At 48.5% G+C, this 20,347-nt stretch overlaps 1 protein-coding gene across 2 annotated transcripts in view; it reads right to left on the bottom strand.

Moving 5' to 3' along the window:
- Positions 1-20,347, bottom strand: part of Kcnh1 (potassium voltage-gated channel subfamily H member 1) — a 285,008-nt gene that overhangs the window by 252,802 nt on the left and 11,859 nt on the right. For both annotated transcript variants that reach the window (XM_005082858.4, XM_005082857.4), the window contains exons 2-3: positions 4,826-4,949; positions 799-905 (exon numbers count right to left, since the gene is read on the bottom strand). In XM_005082858.4, the coding sequence (XP_005082915.1) occupies positions 799-905; positions 4,826-4,949 (231 nt within the window). The remainder of the gene's footprint in view (positions 1-798; positions 906-4,825; positions 4,950-20,347) is intronic.

Raw genomic sequence — 20,347 nt, forward strand, 5'->3', positions numbered from 1 at the left:
TACCGCCATGTAAGCACACCCTAGTGCCCCATCTGGGCCACCCATAAATGTGACTTGACCCAATGACTTTCCAATCAACCCTACTTTTGTAAAAGGCAGGATTCTTCACTGGCCTCTGTGTGTATGTGTATATGTGTATGACATGCATGTATATATATGCATATTTATCTGTGTTGTATATACATGTGTGTAGGTGCAAATATTGTACATGGGTGTGGAATAGACCAGAGGTTTACATCAGGTGTCTTCCTCAATCAAAGAGTAGAAGTATTTATAAGCAAAGCAGGTTTAGGGGTCTGAGGGTGTAGCTCCATTGGTAGAACACCTGCCTGGCACACACAAATCTCTGAGTTCGATCTACAGCACAGCCCACAAAACAGAACCGAGGAGTCTGGCTGTAGCATGAGCTACACCTTCCTCACTTCTCAGGATAGCTCACCTCTGTCGAGCAAGGATCCTCCTAAGAAAAAAGCAAATCCTACACTTGTGCATGGCTACGGACATCCTTATATACTTGTTGGAAGTAACCGTAGCCAAAACAAAGGCAAATGCACAATGCCCTGTTGTTAGCACTGTCTCCTGGGGTCGTCATGAGAACTCCTGGCACCTTCCACCAGCAATTCATAAATAAACAGATAGGAAAAGCACTGAGTTAAGAGAAAAACGGATGAAGTCTTGTTAGTGACACACAATTATTTCCAGTAACTAGATGGAAAAGGAGAAAAATCAAGCAGCAACAGAGATGAGAACACCTCTCTAAGCACAAGAAAGCAGAGCTCAGAGATGTCTGATACTCACTGTTCTTCTTGTACATCAGGATTTCAAAGGAATTCATCTCGTAGTTCTCAAAGGTCTGGCGCACCTTTTCAATCGTGTCCTTATCGGTCAGCTCTCCATACATAAAACTGAAAGTCAACCAGAAAGCACATTAGCAACTCAACAAGTGTTCATCTGTCTGCAAGCACATGTTAAATGTCTGTTCCACATCAAGCACTGAATACACATACATATATGAATACGCATACACACATGAGCACGCATACATTCATACACACATGTGAACACTACACACACACCAAAAAAATTCACAAACACACATACATGCATACACACATGGATTCACATGATGTGGATACACGTGATGTAAACATACATGACTATATATTCACACAAAAACAGTCACAAACATACACATACAATCATATACACATACATGCACATATGAACACACACGCACACACAATGAAAACATTAAATTGAATTTAAGGAGATTTGCTGATTTAACTGTGTTTTTCTTTTTTTTAAGTCTCCATTTCTTCCCCTAAAAACTAAGCCTCTAAGGGCAGACATAGATGGGAAACTGGTAGATCTGGAACTAGAACCAGTGCCTCAGGCAGGTCCTCTGCTTGGTCGGGAAGACTTGTGATGTGTGACAATTACAAACTTAAGAGGTCATTCCAGAACCTGGATGTGCATCAGTTCCCGTGGACTACAGACAGAGAAGGGAAATGTTGCAATAGAGAACATGGAGATGATAGAAGAGAGTGTGGCATTCTCGGCCATGAAGGTAAATGACGTTTTAGCCTGTGACCAAGTGGAAGGCCCGGGGATGGGTTTAAACAAAGGAGAAGTAGTTAGATTGTATCTTAGAAAGACAACTCCAGATTTCTGGGGAAAATGACTGGGTAAACTTGAACCATGGAGGTTTTCTTCTAATTCCTGACAAAATAAGCTTGGGGGGGAGGGGCACAAGAAGTTACCAGATAAGAAAGGGGTACATGTTGATGCTCTAGCTCCAAGACACAGCTAAGGAAAGACAGAAGATTCTGCCGCTGCCTGCGCAGCTTTTTTCCTGCCTCCTCACCCTCTGGAAAAGACAACAGCACTGGGTCAAAAACAGTGAGAAAATAAAACCCTCCAGGTCTTTAATAATACATCCTCCTGCTGGATAAAGCAGCCTCAGGAAATAGCTGAACAGCGTGTAAAAAGATCAGAGAAAATCTCAGGATGGTAGGGCACTGCCTGTGAGCCCTGGTTCTCACCAGAGGCAGGAAAGATGCCAGCACCGTCCCATTTTCCTGAGTCCCAGTCACCAAGGCTCGTCCTCCAGGAGCAGAATAAACCCTCAACTAAGTAAGATGAACAAGGGCACTGGACACACACACACACACACACACACACACACACACACACACACACACACACACATACATACAAATGCAAGGGGAAATGGACAAGAGAGGTAAGTTCTGACACCACCACCGGAGTCCAGCAAGCACCCCTCACAGACCCAGGCCTTCCGGCCACAAGGGAAAACTGTAATGATCCCTGCCTACAGCCTGAGGCTGTGCAGAAATGGGAATGTGGGCTCCAAACCATGCATTTCCCATCTTCTAATGCCACACACGGAATGTGTTCTGGCTTTCTCATGAAAACCTGACTCAAGGAATCATGGGATTTTAGCCCAAAGAACCTCAAAAAACAAAATGAAATAAATGTACTATCAAGTACAATTCCTGACCTAGACCAAACCTCCAGTCAAGTCCAATGCTGGCTGGACACTGGACCAAGGCTCACTCCAGGATTTCCAGCTCCGGCATTTGGTAAGGAAAGCCCTAGGTGCTATTTTCTGATTCTGGCATCACTCTGTCATTCCATCTTCCTTCTAGCCACTGAGAGGTGTGACTGACTGTGTGGACTTCAATGTAGCGGTTCATGTAGTGCTTTAGGCTTTGGAAATGTACTTACAATCTAGATGCCAGGGAAATGGAAAAGAGAGCTTGGAGCTATCTCTACAAAGAAGAATAGATCAAGACTAAATCATCTCAACCTGGGAACAAGATGACTATGACTCTCTCCCTCCCCCTCCCCCTCCCCCTCTCCCTTTCCGTCTCCCTCTTTCTCTGAAACATTTCTCTGAAACAGTGGCATTCATTTAAGGGAAGTGCTGGTACCCACAGCTGTAGCTTCCTCACAGGCAAGCAGAGCCACTGTCTGAGTCCCCACAGATGAAGTGTAGGGTTACACCCATTTGCACTAGGCTCGCAGACTCCTCCAAGCCGCAGCTCACTACTATGCGAACATTTCCTCTACTGGACACCAGAATACAAATGTCTGCTGTGCAGAAATAAGAAAAAGAGAAGGCCTGATCTACCACGACTGCCGTGGAAACAGACAGGAGGGGAGTGCTCAGGTGTTGCCACTGAATACATTGCTTAGAACTGCAGAAAAGAAGAGTTGGCAAACTCATCAAGGGAACACCTCTGCTGTCCCATAGGTGAGTGCAGTCAGAAGGGAAAGAGGGAAACAGGAAACGCCGCTCCAACCATGCTAAAAAGTGAAGCTAACTCCCGAGACTTGTCAGTTGTCAATCTGCAGATGGAGGTGGGCGGATAAAGACAGAGATACTCAGTGGAAAGCAGCACACAGAGAATGCAGGACATTCATGTGCACTGGAGACACGATTTCCAAATCTATAGCAGTAAGCAAAGTCAAATTGCCCATCTGTCAGGCTCAACAACCTAGAATCTAACAGAATTCAAATATTGTCCGTAACAGTTTGCCAGCAGTTAATGTGGCTGCTCTAATACATGAAAACACAGGGCAGGGCAGGCATCTCCGCACTCCATGATGAGTTTACTTCTTGGTTTAGATGATGGTTCCATTCCGTGAATATACCACAGAAGGTGCCGAGCCAAGACCCAGCCATGGCTGCAGAGGAACGCCTGGCAGAGTCCAGGATGCGTGCCAGCCCAGCACCTTGGAAACAGCTTTTCTCACATCCAGGCTCAAGGTACTGAGGCGTCTATACCAAATACACAGCTGTGCATATAACACAACAAATGACAGTGTGGTTTCTCCCCTAAAGAACTCTGGCTGCGGAAAAGATGAATGAACGAGGCCTTAGCTTGTAATTACCCTCTGTAAAGTGTTCATAAAGCTTTAAAAATTGGGGCTGGGGATGTAGCTCAGTTGGTAGAGCGTGTGCTTGTCTAAGAAGCACGAGCCCCCAGGTTCAGTTCCCAGGCCTGCATATACAGTGCGTACCGGCACACACCTGTCTATAATCTCGGCACCTGGGAGAGTCTGAGGCAGGTACATCATGAAGCTCAAGGTCATCTTTGGCTAGCTAGCAAGTGTGAGGCCAGCCTGAGCTACACAGCTGCCTTGACTTAAAGTGATTTAAAATTTTTAAATGTAATCATCAAAAGCTGCATTTTTTACATTAAATTCTGTTTAATTTTCTCTTACATTACATTCTGTCTAAACCTCATAAACCTTTGAGTTCACATCTATGGTGGGTCAAAAACGTGGCCCCCCAAAGAGAGTGATACTATTAGGAGGTGTTGTCTTCTTGGAGGAAGTGCATCGCTCTGGGGGCGGGCTTTGGGGTCTCTCGCTCAAGCTTTCCTCCGTGTGATGGCCAGTCGACTTCCTGTCGCCTGCAAGATTGAGCCCTCTTGGCTCCAGCACCGCGCTGCCTGCACGCCCCCATGTTCCCTGACATGATCATAACGGACTGAATCTCTGAAACTGTAGGCGAGCCGCTCGCGATTAAACTTTCTTTACAAGTGTTGCCGTGGCCATAGGGTCTCTTCACAGTAATAAAAACCCTAAGACAACGTCATATAGATTTTTCTGTTCTCCATTCTCCACCCTACTGACTGCTGCTTTGTCAGTGGCAGGAACCACGTCCTACATCTCCAGTGGCTTTTCCAGCACATGCACGGACTAAAATTTCACCAGAAACAGAGAGCGAGATCAAGGCAGTCTCCCCTTTTCCAAGAGACGCCCCTCGGGACTCCCCAGGGGCTGCCGCGGGTACCTGCAGGCGCTGCTTTTCTGCATCACCTCTGCCCGGTGGTAGCCAGACAGTTTGCAGAATCCATCATTGCTGTACACGATGGGCCAGTCCACTATCTGGGCGTTCCCCAACACAAAATTCGTATCTGTTTCAAAACAAGAAAGAGAGCGCGCATGAGGCAGGACATCAGTTGACACGAATCATTCTGGCAGTCCTGGTGCTTATAGGTACAGTTGCCCATGCAGAACCATGTCCCCAGGAGGAAGAGGGAGAACCAAGCTTTGGAACTAGAAATTATCAACGTACCACACGCTGACCAAGGCCAGTGTGTCCTAGGAAAGGAATCGTGTTTAGCCACCAACCCAGGAACCCACAGGAGTCTGCTGAGTTCCTCTGAGACAGGGTCAAGCCCTAAGTTTTCATCCCTCTGGAAGCACAGCCATAATACAAAGCAGAAGAGGCAGAGCAGTTTCTTCTGGGCTCCGCGTGGCACCTTAGCCTTATTCTCTTGGCCAAAGGACACAAATTGGCTTTGCTGACCCTGACTAGCCTGGAACATTCTACAAGGCCTTTCTACGGGAGCGAGGGAAGAAGGTGGCATGCCACCTCACAGGACACGCGGGAGAAACCTCAAGAGGACAGTGGCCAGACCTTCCTCCTGAGACCTCTGTAGAGAGCCATCAAGGGGCTCACACCACAGAGCTGCATGACGGCAGCCAGCCTCCCTCTCACTCGGGGGCCGGGGTTTAAGGAAGCAGACACGAAGGCTGGCTTAGTTGTTTTGTCATGGTTCTAATGTTTTGAAAATCAAAAGTCATCAGTACCTTTTGTGCTCAGGAAATCAAGTGTCCCTCTTTTGATCTCAATAATTTAAATTGAACAGATAAAGCATGAGTCTTCAACATAACCATTATTTTAGCCTGGCTCCCTCCTCTGCACACATTCCCATATATCTCACCCCCTACAAGAAATATATACATACCCTTTCCTGTTGTAAATGGGAGACCATACATCTCGTGTGTGTGTGTGTGTGTGTGTGTGTGTGTGTGTGTGTGTGTGTGCGTGTGTTCAGTGAAATAATGCCTCTTTCTGACTGGGAGGCTAATTTGTTCTAGAATAGCGTTTTTATATTTATGTGTGCATCAGTGAGTTCCTACGAAGCATGGTCAGTCCCTGATTTTCCATGCCACTGAATACACATCAACAACGCAAAGCAAGTTCATTAAGTGTGTGTGTACCTGTCTGTGTGGATGTGCACACTTGGGTGCCTGAGTGTTTGTATACATGTAGTGGATATGTGCACATGTATGATGAGTGTGTGTGTGTGTGTGCATATAGTGGATGTGTGCATGTGTGTATGCATGTATGTATGCATGTAGAGGTCAGAGCTAGACAGCAGGTATCTTCCTTGACTGCTCTGCACCTAATTTTTAAGAGAGGGTCGCTTACTGAACATGGAGCTCAGAGACTCTGCCAGGCTGGCTGGTGAGTGAGCTCCAGGGATCCACCTGTTACTGCCCACCCCAGTGCTGGAGCTGAAGGCATACACCACTGCATCCCACCCTTCCCAGTGTAGACAAGAATGCAGTGTGGATAAGAATGCAGTGTAGATGAGAATGCAGTGTAGATGAGGATGCAGTGTAGATGAGAATGCAGTGTAGATAAGAATGCAGTGTAGATGAGAATGCAGTGTGGATAAGAATGCAGTGTAGATGAGAATGCAGTGTAGACAAGGATGCAGTGTAGATGAGAATGCAGTGTAGACAAGGATGCAGTGTAGATGAGAATGCAGTGTAGATGAGAATGCAGCATAGATAAGAATGCAGTGTGGATAAGAATGCAGTGTAGATGAGAATGCAGTGTAGATGAGAATGCAGTGTGGATAAGAATGCAGTGTAGATGAGAATGCACTGTAGATGAGAATGCAGTGTAGATGAGAATGCAGTGTGGATAAGAATGCAGTGTAGATGAGAATGCACTGTAGATGAGAATGCAGTGTAGACAAGGATGCACTGTAGATGAGAATGCAGCATAGATAAGAATGCAGTGTGGATAAGAATGCAGTGTAGGTGAGAATGCAGTGTAGATGAGAATGCAGCATAGATAAGAATGCAGTGTAGATGAGAATGCAGCATAGATAAGAATGCAGTACAGATGAGAATGCAGTGTGGATAAGAATGCAGTGTAGATGAGAATGCAGTACAGATGAGAATGCAGTGTAGACGAGAATGCAGTGTAGATGAGAATGCAGTGTGGATGAGAATGCAGTGTAGACGAGAATGCACTGTGGATGAGAATGCAGTGTAGATGAGAATGCAGTGTAGATGAGAATGCAGTGTAGACAAGGATGCAGTGTAGCCAAGAATGAGGCCCTCAGACTTGCAGCAGGCACTTTACCCACTGAGCCATGCCTTGGCCCCGAGGACAGCATCTATAATTCACTCACAATGCAGGTCACCACTCTTCCTGTCTTCATGGAGTCGGACAGGCTGCTCTGCCCTCTGCAGATGAGTTTATTTCTTATTTGGCAGGTTTATAAAGATTATTACATTTCATAAAAGAAAAAAATCACCAAAGATAGAGGATGTTTTACCGCTCATGGAAAAGGCAAGGAGAGAGAGAGACGCCAGAGGCCACACTGAGCCCTTTGGGGAGGGTGGGAATCGTCTTTCTTGAGAATATCTCTGTTTATTACTATCATTATTAACCTCATTATCACTGTTATAACTGTCTTTATTACCGTTGTTGCTGCTGTGCGTATGATGTGTGCTTGGGCACTCGTGCTATGGAGTACCTGTAGAGGTCAGAGGACAGCCTTACAGGTCTGTTCGTCCCTTCTACCTTGACACGGACTTTTAGGGTTCAAACTCAGGTTGCCGAGCTTCCACGGTCAGCCCCTTTACCCACTGAGACATACGGATGGCCCTGTTTGGTCTACTTAAAAAGAACATAAATACAGCTTTCGAAGCGTGAAGGCGTGCACCTCCTACCTTCACAGATCAGCTTCTAATGAAAGCTTACAGCCAGCTCCTGGCTTCCATCGCACCCATGCTTACGTACGTACTTCATAGGTAACTGAGCACAAGGCAGGACCATCAGGGCGATCAGACTGTGAGACACGGTCCCTGAGCACAAGGAAATGCCAAGACAAATGGACTTGTGCGCATCCACCTAGGGAAGCAGGCGACGCGTGCCTGTCATCCCAGCAACCGGGAGGCCACGCAGAAAGACGGCCATGTAAGGGCATCCAGGGCTTTAGAGCGAGGCCATCCGGGGCTATAGAGCGAGGGCATCCGGGGCTATAGAGCGAGGGCATCCGGGGCTATAGAGCGAGGGCATCCGGGGCTATAGAGCAAGGCCCTGCCTCATAAACGAAACAAAGCCACATGCGACAGTCCTTGTGATCACGCACTTAGGAGGCTAAGGACCTGGAGCTCAACATTCTTGGCCACAGAGCACATTCGAGGCCAGCTTTGGCTACATGAGGACTCCCAGAATAATAGAAAGACAGGGGCCTCGGGAGGCGGCTCAGAAAATCAATCATTTGCTGTTCAGGCACGAGAAGCAGAACTCGGACCCCTAAAACCCATGCAGAGCCGGTGTTTGTCAGCCCCAGCACACAGGTAGGGAGAGGCAGGCAGAGGTGGGGGGGCTCCCTGAACCAGAGGGCCTGGCGTACACACCAGTCGGCAAAGCACCCACACCGCACACGAACACTCACATACACGCAAGCAATTTAGAAGCCCCAAATGCGTCCCTCCTCTGATTACTCTGTGTGGCAGCTGGAACGAGACTGGCCCCCATAGACTCATCTAGTTGAAGGCTCGGTTCCCCAGCTAGGTGGAACTGTTTGGGAAGGGTTAGAAGGCATGGCCTTGTTGAAGTAGGAGTATCACTCAGGGTGGGGTTTGAAGTTTCAAAAGCCCATGCCAGGTCAGGTCAGTTTTCTCTCTCTCTCTCTCTCTCTCTCTCTCTCTCTCTCTCTCTCTCTCTCTCTCTCTCTCTCTCTCTCTCTCTCTCTCCCTCCCTCCCTCCCTCCCTCCCTCCCTCTCTCATCTCCACCTTGTGGATCAGATGTGAGCTCTCAGCTACCACCCCAGCACCACGCCTGCCTGCTACCATACTCCCTGCCACGATCATGAACTAACCTTCTGAAACTGGAAGCAAACCCCCAACTAACTACTTCCTTTTGTGAGTTGGCTTGGTCGTGGCATCTCATCACAGCAACGGGACCATAACTGCAACGCCCTGCAAGAGTCCATAGCTCCCAAGAAAGCAGGATGCCCTCACCACCACATGGGGAAGGTCTACGGAGCTCCTCTACCAGAGGACTCGGAGAGAAAGGGAGAAAGCTCCCACCCCAGCACAAAGCCCCCAACACTCATGACACTATCTCCTCCCCCCCCCATTCCTAACACATGTGTTCCCTTTTAGCCCTAGCTGTAAGCAATGACCTGAACATTACTTCCCAGAGCAGTCTGTATGTGAGGGGCACCCGCACACCCCTGTGATCTGCCGTGCGTCACTAGGAATGAAGGAAGTGCTATTAATGGTATCACTGAGGTCGGGGGCCATTAGCTGGTATTTGCTCTGAGTCAGGCTTTACCTTAAGATTAGATACTTTTTAACCTTTTCAATAACCTCTATGGAGTGGTATTCCTAATGAAGCACTACAGATTTCATCATCCGATTCGTGGGGAAACTTGAGTCTCTTTGGACACCCAATAGGCGGTTAAATTCACGTGAAGTTGGGGCTCAAAACTGGGGGTCCATATGACTTCAAAGTCCATGCTTTCCATCGTTCTGTCACATAGTCTCCTGGCTCCGATGAGTACTAAAACCAAACCAGGTCTGTGATTTATCTGCCCCTGGAACTCTAAACGCAATGAGACTTTTAGCAGGGGAATCAGCGGTCCACCCCGCCATCATCTATTATGGTGCACAAAGGTGCCCTCAGGACGTGGCAAAGGGTGCTCCTTCTCCAGAGGCTGGCTTCTCCGTGTTGCCTGAGTCTCTTCCCCTTGCTTGAAAACGCCTTCTTAGGGTGTAGAATGCTGATCTATTTCCAGAATATTCCTCCACACAGTCACAGAAGGGACAGATGGGACGAGAGACGGGAGATGAGAAGGGAAGACTTGTGCCTGCCTCCGTTTGATTCTCGGGGGTGGGAGAGAACTCCACCTTGGGTGACACACTTCTGGGCCCCTCGGCTCCCCTGGTGTTGGGAGGGGCACTGAAGTTGCCATCTTCCCCGTGGCTGATGGATCTGTACAAGCGGACGGTTGTTATAGCAGATCCTACAGTCAAGCCCATCTCAGACTGCCCAACGCTAGGATCAACTGGCGTGGGGGGAATTAAATAGCGTAGGTGGGGGTATCGAGAAGATGGATAGAAGGGAGGAAGGGACAGAAACACAGAGGGAGCAAGGAATTATACGGAGGACAGAGAAACAGAAACAGAACAAGAAAGGCTTGTCCAGAGTCGGGGCTGGGGGAGGGTCCAAGTTCTGTTTAATCCAAGAGAACAGAACATGAGTTGATCAAGTATAAACTTGGTCCCTACAGTTCCTGGGCACCCGGGGACTGGAGGCAGGAAGACAATGGCCCACATTTTGGGCATGTGACTCACCAGAGTCCTTGCAAGCATCATTTGTTTTACGTGAACGTGACTGTGGAGAGAAGGATGCAAAGATGAGCCAGGGTGCTGGCTGGTGTCTGTCTATCAAGGATCAGGGAGCGTCAACTGAGAAGATGCCTCTATCAGGTGGGCCTATAAGCAAGTCCTGAGGCACTTTCTTGGTTAATGACTATTGTATGAGGGCCAGGCTCACCGTGGGTGGTGCCGTACCTGGGTAAGAGGAGGCCCCAGGTTATATAAAAAGGGCAAAGGAGAAAATGTTGGAGCAAGTCAGTAAGCAGTGTCCTCCGCGGCCTCTGCTTGAGTCCTTGCCTCCAGGTTCCTGACTTGAGGTCCTGCCCTCGCTCCTCTTTGATTGTGGACTGTACCTGTGAGGTGAAATAAACTCTTCCCTCCTCAAGCGACTTTTGGTCATGGTGTTTATCATAACAGAGACCTAACCAGTACTAACGGGAACCCCCTAAAAAAAGCCAACCATTTACCCCCCCGCAAAAAAACTCCTGTACAGAGGAGTCTAGACATCTACCTGCCATAGGACAGACAGGCTCAGAAAGGCAGAGTCTAAAAAGTAAAAGTAGAGTTAAATGCTAGCGTGAGCAAGACAGCAAGCCCTGCTCACCTAAGGGCTTTCAGTCCTCCTTCTGGCTGGCCGCATTGCCAACCAAGAGAGTGACGATGAGGTAGCAACAGCACAGGCGCTCTCCTCACATCCAGACCTGAGTGACTTCAGGGTGTGCTGTTACCCAGCAAATGGAAACAAAACGTGAAGCCAAGCAAAACATCAGGAAAGCAGCCCACTTCTCGGCCAGAGCCCCAAAAAGGCATCACCTCCCATGCAAACCAGTGGGGAGACAGCCAGGGTCCAGGGGCTACAGGAATTCCCATCACTTAAGAGGCCATATCGCCCAAAGTGACCTGCAGGTCCAATGCAATCTCGGTCAAAATTCTAATGCCCTTTGCAAAGAAATATAAAGATGATCTTTAAAATTCATACAGAATTGTCGAGCTCATCCAAAAAGCACCCTCATACCCAGGAGCGGGCAGCTCAAGACCCAGTCAAGCTGACCCATAAAGCCAAGCAACACAAGTGTGAAAGCTGGCGGCCCTCTGCCAGCCTGACACAGCGCAGCACAGCACTACAGTGAGGTCCTGCTGGATGTGTGCGCAGGTTTGTGCCTGTGAAGGCCTCATTCTGTGATGACCCCATCCTGTGAAGACAGTCTTTGTAAACCTCACTCTATGAAGACTCCATTCCTCTGCAAAGGCCCCACAGTGAAGACCCCGCTCTGTGGAGATCCCACTCTATGAAGATTCAGCTCTGCATTTTGGTCCCACAGTTGCCTCAGCCTCCACGTGGAGAGGATGAAAACAAAGCTTGGGCTAGGCGACTCCTCTGTGACTCACAGCCTGCTTGTGAATGACCCTTCGTCTCTGGTCTGCCAGTTCTCAGAAAAAGGACAGCAACTCGTGGTCTAGAAGCCAAAGTCAAGGCTCTGGGGGAAGACAACAGAGCTGCCAAGCTCTGCGATACAATCTAACAGCGACGTGCCGATACATTACCTTGATCTTCACGTGACCGCCCCAGATAGCTCATTTGAGTGAAAGCCCAGAAGACACAAGAGCAAATGGGCTCTAATACAGTAACAAGGACCAGGGCTCTAAGTCACCCACACTTCTCTGATCTCCCTGGAGAGCCCCACAAATACCCACAGAGGAGACAGTGTGAGCCCCCTAGCCTCTGCTAGCATTGTAAGAGCTCTTTTGTCTTGCTTTCTTCTTTAAAAACAAAAACAGCACCTTATATGCCCCAAGGCCCCTGCTTTGTGGTAGCTGACATAACCAAGGCATCACTCTGGGCATGCCTGAGACGACACTGTAGTCCTGAGTGTCCCGTCGGGGCGGGTTCTTCTCCCCTGGACTCTGTTGGGTCTATCACGCACCTCCTCTGTGGCGAAGCTGATGCTGTGCCAACCTCAGTCCAGTAGCCCAGTGTCTAGTTCTGCAGAATTTCTGCTTCTGTCATCTTGAGAGCCCTAAGCAGTCGTCACATAAGGAGTTCAGACACAGCACTGGAGATGCCAAAACAGAGGCCAGCTAGCAAAACAGACCTGACGCTGCACAAGGAACCAAGGAATCTGCTCAATGATTAAAAAAAAAAAAAGCTAACAGACAACTAAGGAATAAAAGCCACTCTACCAAAATGCAAAATTAAATGGCTTTGAAGGTGGGCGAGATGGTTCATGGGGCAAGGGGTCTTGCTGCCAACCCGGACAACCGGAGTTAGGTCTCTAGGAACCACGTGGTAGAAGGGGAACAGCCATGTCTGCACGCCTTCCTCTGACCTGCACAGGCTGCACTACTCGTAATAGCCAAGATAGAGACCCACGTCCATCGGCAGATGAATGGGTAAAGAAATGTTCATGGAACTTCATGCAGCTGCAAATAAAAATGAAACCATGGCTGGCATTCATGGAAAGGTGGATGGGACTGGAGATCACTAGGTCACGTTAAATAAGCCTCATGTGGAAAGTCAAATAATGCGCTCTTTCTCTCAAATGCTGACTCTTAGGTAAGTGGGGTGTGTGTGTGTGTGTGCGCACGTGCGCGTGAGCGCTTAAGGCAGAAAGGAGACAATGAAAAGGAAGAAAGAGATATTAAGAGAAGAGGGAGAGGTAAGGGGGTAATAAAATATGCATGATGTTTGAGCAGACGGGGACTTGTGGGGAAGAAGGTTACCAGCAAGGAGGGGGCAAGAATATGGGGGAAGGGACCAATAAGAACAAATGTATGCATATAAAAACATCAGGATGGATTTCATCACTCTTCATGCTAGCTTTAAAACGTGCAGCAAGAGGCACTCGGGTAGGAGTGGCAGCCAATAGTGCTCTACTTGGACTTAAGGCCCACGCAACAGATGGGAAATCTTGCCTGGTGCTGGAATCCCAGCTCCCTGGGACTAGTGAGGCCGTGGGTCTTAGAAGAGAATCTGCTGCCATCGCTTTGCTAGACAAGGATAATTCCTAACTGCGTCCTATAACTTACCCTTACGCCCCCAGGTAACCGCAGCTTCCACCCCTCATCAGCTTCCCTTTACAGAAAATGCAGACACCACAGAAAACCACAGCTGGACAGAAGATGAGGATCGAGAGTTTGTGGGGAAGCCCAGCGCCGGCGAATACACCTGTGTCACAGTTCCTACATCTATGGCTCAGCAAACAGCAGAGAGAGAAGAAGGGATGGGAAGATTGCCAGAATGCCAAGAAGTCTGATGTGGAAGTCTCCCCTAGAAATGTCCACAGAAACAAGATTGGAGCAGTAGCAATGTTAATAGATAGATGCTCTAATGTGGAAGGGGACATTTCAAGGGTCTCGCCCGTAGATAAAGAACTGCAGGTAAATAATGACTGCTAGAAGGAGAATTAGCCTCTCCCAGGACTGAGAACAACTCCTATTGGCTGTCCAATCCAGGGATGAGGTTATCTGTGGGCGTAAGGGTAAGTTACAGGATGCAGTTAGGAATTATCCTTGTTTAGCAAAGCGATGGCAGCAGATTCTCTCCAATGCAGAGTCGTCAGCCTTGAAACTGTATTCACAACACCAACAAAAATGGAGCCAGCTGGTTGTATTGTATTCACATATATTTGTGCACGCACAGACGTCCATACCTACATCAGTTTGTATGTAACAACAATAGAGAAAAAGGTCAACTTGAGAGGGGACATGGAAAGGGTTCAAGGAAGGGTACCCGGGAGAGGTTGGACGAAGGAAAGCAGGGGAAGTGATTTTTTGCAATTTTATTCCAGTTGAAAGCACATTTAAAAAGTTAAAGCTTAAAAAGAGGACAGTGTCTCAATGGACTCTGCCCCTCCCTCAGACCTACTCAAAAGGACAGACAACATAGATGACAAGTTATCCCCATGGGTCCTGTGAAGTCCCTTTCCCTCTGTGGAACTGGGGAAGGGGAGAGACCCTGAGTTAGCTGGAAGCCACAGGTCTGACTCTGAATCACTGTGCTCAGAACAAAGAACAAGTCCTTCTGTGCCTCTGCCCCCTCTAAGCCGCCACCGCCTGCACAAGGTCACCAGCCAGCTGCCACGCAAAAGGCCCTCTCTCTATCGCTTGACTCTGTACCACGACAGAGAAACCTTCCAAGGAAATATGGTCAGATGAGCCACACCGCATATGGCTGCTGCTCAGTGGAACTGCTTGGACTGGGGTGAGGTGTGAGGAGCAATTAATTGCAAACTTGTCTAAGAGTTCAAAAGCAGAAGGCAACTGTACGCTCGTGGACAGTGTGTGCACACTGAGGATGCCTAAATGTGTTCCTGGGAAACCAACAAAGTCCAGTCAAGAAATATCCCCTTGCTGGACACAGCGGCTTACACTGTAACTCAAATATCCCAGGAGGCTGAGGCAGGAGGATTGCCAGTTCAAAGCCATCCTGGACTACATAAAAAGGCCCTCTCTCAAGGCGGAAAAGAAATGTACTCTTTCTACTTATGCAGCCATCTCTCTGTGGGTGGTGGTGGGGTCAATGGCTCCTCCCCCAGAGTATTAAACTGGACAGATACACAGGGCCCTTGAAAGAGCGTGGTATTTGCGTGTCACTTCTGCGTGTCCCCAACCTCTCATAGGCTGCAGTCATCTCTAGACCACTCCCAATGCCTAACAAGGTAAATGGTGTGTAAACGGTTGTTCCCATGTGTGCCCATGCACACAGAAAGATTACAGTCTTCTTACAAGTTCCTGCCAGCCACCTGTCTACACTGAGGATGAAACCCTCCTCCCAGAACGCTCTCTGAACTGACTGAGCCCGCCCTGCGTTGCTCAGAAAACATGAGGGCTCAACCTGGCTGCCCGTGGGTGCTGTGATGCATTCACTGGCTGTCTTCTGAGGGCCCTTAGGGTCTCCAGGTCTTTTGTGAATCAGCCTGATTGTATTGCTCCCTCCCATACCTTCCCCCACTATGAGGGTCTACAGCCACAAGACCACACACACGGAAATGCGAGGTTTCCCCTCCAGTCCACTGACAAAAAGCAAAAGCCTTATTGGAAAGGCCCCCCGCCCCCCATCATGGAGTCTCTTCAGCCAAGGGGCCTGAGCCCAGTCATTCCACGGCAGGAACGATCGTCACAGTCCTCCCAAACCTACCATTTGCCCATAAAGCATAACACGGAGACATTCTAAAGAGAAATTATTAGAAAATTGCTTTTCATCATAATTACCACAAATAACAAAGGAGGAACTCAGTAAAGCAATGGTACAGAGAAGTGACTCGGTGTGGGCAATTACGCAGATAAAAGCCACATCCAGCACGAGGTTTGCACGGGCTCATTGTTCCCCGCCAACACCGGTGATTAAAGGATAGTAACTACCACACAATGCACGGCCAATAACTCAGCGCTCCCCGTGGAAAGGAACACATCTCCCTGAACCGCCACAGCATTGTAGATTGCAGAGGGCATCGGCATGCTGAGAAAAATGAGTAAAAATACATTTGTCTTCCTCCAAGAACAATGAAATAACAGAAAAATAATAGTTGCAATAAGTGACAAGAGCAGGATTTATGTAACAAAGCAGAGACAAAGAGCAGGAAGCAAAGGCTTTGGGGTTTTTGGAACATACATAAAGTCTATTTAGGGAATTACTTTTTGTCTTGCTTGAGTTTTTGAGACAGGGTCTCTCATTCTGTAGAGCCCAGGCTGCTCTCAAACTCTCTGCTAGCTCGGAACTGGGAACTCACTGTGCCCCTGTGACGTTCAGACTAGGCTTGAATTCACAGAAATCAGATCCCCCTGACTCACCCACACCAGGACTCGGATTACAGCTACAAGTCACACCTGACTTCACCTTGAAATTTTTTTAGATTAATTTTTTTATTGTATGTGTACGAGTGTTTTGCTTACAGGTATATATGTGTAGCACACATGTGACTGGTGCCCACAGAGGTCAGAAGAAGAAGGCGTTGAATCTGCTGGAACTGGAGTTACAAAGAGTTGTGGGCTACCATGTCAGTACTGGGAATGGAACCTGGTCCTCTACAAGAGAAACAAATGCTCTTAACCAGCCATCTCCCTGCTCCCAGAAGGAAGGAAACAAAAAAGGAAGGAGGGAAGGAAGGAAGGGAGGGAGGGAGAAAGGGAAGGAGGGGACGGAGGGAGAGGAAAAGGGAAGAAGAGAGGAAGGGAGAGGATGAGGGAGGGAGAGGGAAGGAAGGAAGGAAGGGAGGGAGGAAGGGAGGGAGAAAGGGAAGGAGGGGATGGAGGGAGGGAGGGAGGGAAGGGAGGAAGGGAGGGAGGGAGGGAGGAAGGGACAGAGGGAGAGGAAGGGGGAAGAAGAGAGGGAGGGAGAGGAGGAGGTAGGGAGAAAGAAGGAAGGAGGGAAGAAAGGAAGGAAGGAAGGAAGGAAGGAAGGAAGGAAGGAAGGAAGGAAGGAAGATTTGTTGGGGAAGTCTTATGTTAATAAAGCACTGTCTGGCAAATAGGAATCTAGATAGGAGGGACTAGGAGTCAAGGAGGATTCTGGGAAGGAGAAACACAGGAGAGTCAACATGTAACCGCCATGGGGTAGGAGCCCGGAACTATTCTCCGGTAAGAGACATACTTAGATTAACAATTATGGGGTAATTACTTAAAGCAGAGATAGCCAGTAAGAGACAAGCAAGGCCAACAGCTTCATAACTAATATAGCCTCCTGTGTGTTTATTTGGGGACTACAATGCAGCAGAGCCCAGGCGACTGGCGGGGGATAAACCAAAGCGGCTGGCAAGGAAAAGCTTCACTTAACAAAGATTTGGTCAAAATGTGGCAACATTTGGGAGAACGCAAACTCAGGTGGTATGGAAACACTAAAGCCAGAGCTCTCTTGTCCACCTAGGTCAAACGTCTAAGGCCTTAGTACAAGAAAAGTCGCATGCTGCTCTTGTGTTTTCCAACAATAAAACCGCATGGATACGGTTCTTCTAAATTGTCGTGGGCCCAATTTTTGCATAAAACAAACTGAACACCCAAGAGACTCAGCAGCTATTTGCTTGTGATGTTAATACTCGACAGAAGCACTTTTTTATTATTGAGTCTGTAAATTACAGTGTGGAGAGAGCTTTCAATTTCCAAAGCAAACTCAAGCACTTCGTTTACTGAGTAGTTACCCCAAAGTACCCGGTTTCAAAGGCAACTTCATCCAGCATCAAATAAAAAAACAGTAAAACCAGATGACTCTGCCTCACAAGCAGCATGGAACGGAGCGAAAAATGTGCCAGAAGGCACAGGTGTGCTCTGTTGCTGGATGGCGTTTAATAAACTGGAGGTGAGTGTCCTGCCCAAAAACTAAGCAACATCTGTGTTCACCTGGTCAGTTGTTTAAAATCAGCTCAATGGCTTAATGAACCAAAGACTTCATTCTCGTATTTACAACCGGTGGGGGGGGGAGATGCATGTGTGTGCGTGCGTGCATGTGTGTGTCTGTGTGTGTGTGTGTGTATGTGTGTATGCATGTGGGGGTGTCTGTGCGTCTCTGTGTGTGTGTGTGTATGTGTGTGTATGTGCGTAACTACTGGTGCTGTAAATATGGCTAAGACATTAAAGATAATGTGCTGCTCTTACACCTCTGAGTTCTGTTCCCAGCACCCACATTGATCAGCTGATAACCATCTATAATGCAAGCCCCAGGGCATCCAACGCCTTCTTCTGGCATCCACAAACATCCACACACATGTGCTCATATCCACACAGAGACACATACTTAACTTTTTTAAATACATCGTAAAATGCATATATTAATGAGTAGAGGCTAAGGAGATGGCTCACTGGCTGTGCCAGCTAGGGTTTTGTCAACTTGACCCCAAGCTAGAGTCATCGGGGAAGAGGAACCCTCAACGTAGAAATGCCCCCACCAGACTGGCCTGTGGATAAGCCTGTGAGGCATTTTCCTAACTGATGATTGACATGTGTGGACCCAGGCCATGATGGGTGATACCACCCCTGGGCAGGTGGTCCTGAGCTGTGAAAGCACCTGAGCCAGCCATGAGGAGCAGACAACCAAGCGGTTCTCCTTGTGGTCTCTGCTTCAACCTGCCTCTGGTTCCTGCCTTGGGTACCTGCCTTGTCTTCCTGGATGATGGACTATAAGCTATAAAATGAAATAAACCCCTTTCTCCCCACATTGCTTTAGGTCCTGGCATATTTTTTTAACAGCAATAGAAACCCTGACTAAGACAGTGGTTAAAGTGTTTGCCACTCAAGCATGGGGACAGATTTAAGTCCCCAGAATCCATGTAAAATGCCAGGTGGGTGTAGTGACCACTGTAATCCCAGCTTTGACAGGTGAAGACGGGTATTCCCCAACACAAGCTGGCTAACCAGGCTAGCCATATCGGTGAGCTCTGGGTTTGATTGAGAGACTCTTCCTCAACAAATGAAGCAGAAGAGTAACCACGGATGATTCCTGATGCCAGACCTCCACATGCACAAACACACTTACACATATGGGGCCCCATATTTATATGCAAACATGCATTCACATATGTGCAACACACACGGACAAATAGCCAATCGTATTAGAAACAAGATCGTAAAACTAGTTTTCTATTTTCCTGCTGTGTTACTTAAAAGTTCTTGTGGGGACACAGCGTGACACCAGAGTCAGCAGGAGCATCCCAGAGCAGCTCAATTTAATAAGACACGGTTTTGAGTGCGTGTTTTGTCCCAGGACACATAGGGCACATACGGTACGTTTACAGCCACAACCAGACTGCCCATCTAGACTCATCTGCCCACTTCTGCAAATCACGTAGCTCCAAACCCCACTTCCCTCACCAGGGCTTCCGCTGCAGAAGACTAAGCCAGGAGTGGGCGGTTGGCCAAACAAGCCACTTCAGGGGCTAGCCCTGCTGGATTTTCTTCAGAGAACAGAAAGTTAGACGTCTGCCTGAGTGACCTGTAAGCGGAACGGACTTTGCTGACCACGTTCAAGCTGATGAGCAGAGGGTAACGGGCAACTCGTGGTGCGGAGACTGGGGACAGATGGACACATGGACCACAACACAGACAGCAAGCAGAGACGGACGGACGGACGGACGGACGGACGGACGGACGGACGGACGGACGGACAGACAGACAGACAGACAGACAGACAGACAGCACCACAGAGAGATGGAGAAATATCAGTGAGCAGTGGCAAGAAAGCAGTGAGGCAGACAGACAAAATGGAGAGGCAGTCGACACCGCCACTGACAGGCAGAGACAGGAAGCAGATGGAAGGGGAAAGAGGAGGAGGAGGAGGAGAGAGAGAGAGAGAGAGAGAGAGAGGAGACAAGGGACATGGGTCTGAAGTGTGGGAACAGGCCAGCAGTGGATGCAAAATTACAAGGTAGACCCAAAGTGAGACCTAGCCATGAATCACGACGTTTGGAGAGGGCCCTGGGGTAACGGGACAGGCGGAAGGCTGGGAGGGATGCCACCATGGAGGAGCCACTCTCAGTGTGGGACTTGAGAAAGCCCCTCCCCAGCCACCTGCCACCCCAGCCAACCTTTGCTGATCCTTGTCGTCCACGGAGCAGGAAGAGACTTTCTCTCTGGTAGCAAACGCTTTATTTGCCTGGAGACTGGATCTCAGAACAAGGAACGCAATTACCTTCAAACCTTCTCACTGGAATTTCATTAGCCAGGGAAGATTAAACATCACAGGGAATGAGACTGAAAACCAGACCGTACCTAGAGGCCAGGGGAACTGCTTCTCGGGCCACCGATTGGTCTCTGGGCAAATCCATGTTCTCTGAAACCCATCTATTACCCCTTAAGTTATTTACCAAAGAGCCAGCAAGACAGATCAGTGCAAAGGTGCTTGTCACCAGGCCTGACGACCTGAGGCTGAGCCCTGAGACGCAGATGGTAGAAGAAAAGAACAGA

Source organism: Mesocricetus auratus, unplaced genomic scaffold (assembly GCF_017639785.1).
Source record: "Mesocricetus auratus isolate SY011 unplaced genomic scaffold, BCM_Maur_2.0 Super-Scaffold_100676, whole genome shotgun sequence".
Taxonomy (NCBI): domain Eukaryota; kingdom Metazoa; phylum Chordata; class Mammalia; order Rodentia; family Cricetidae; genus Mesocricetus; species Mesocricetus auratus.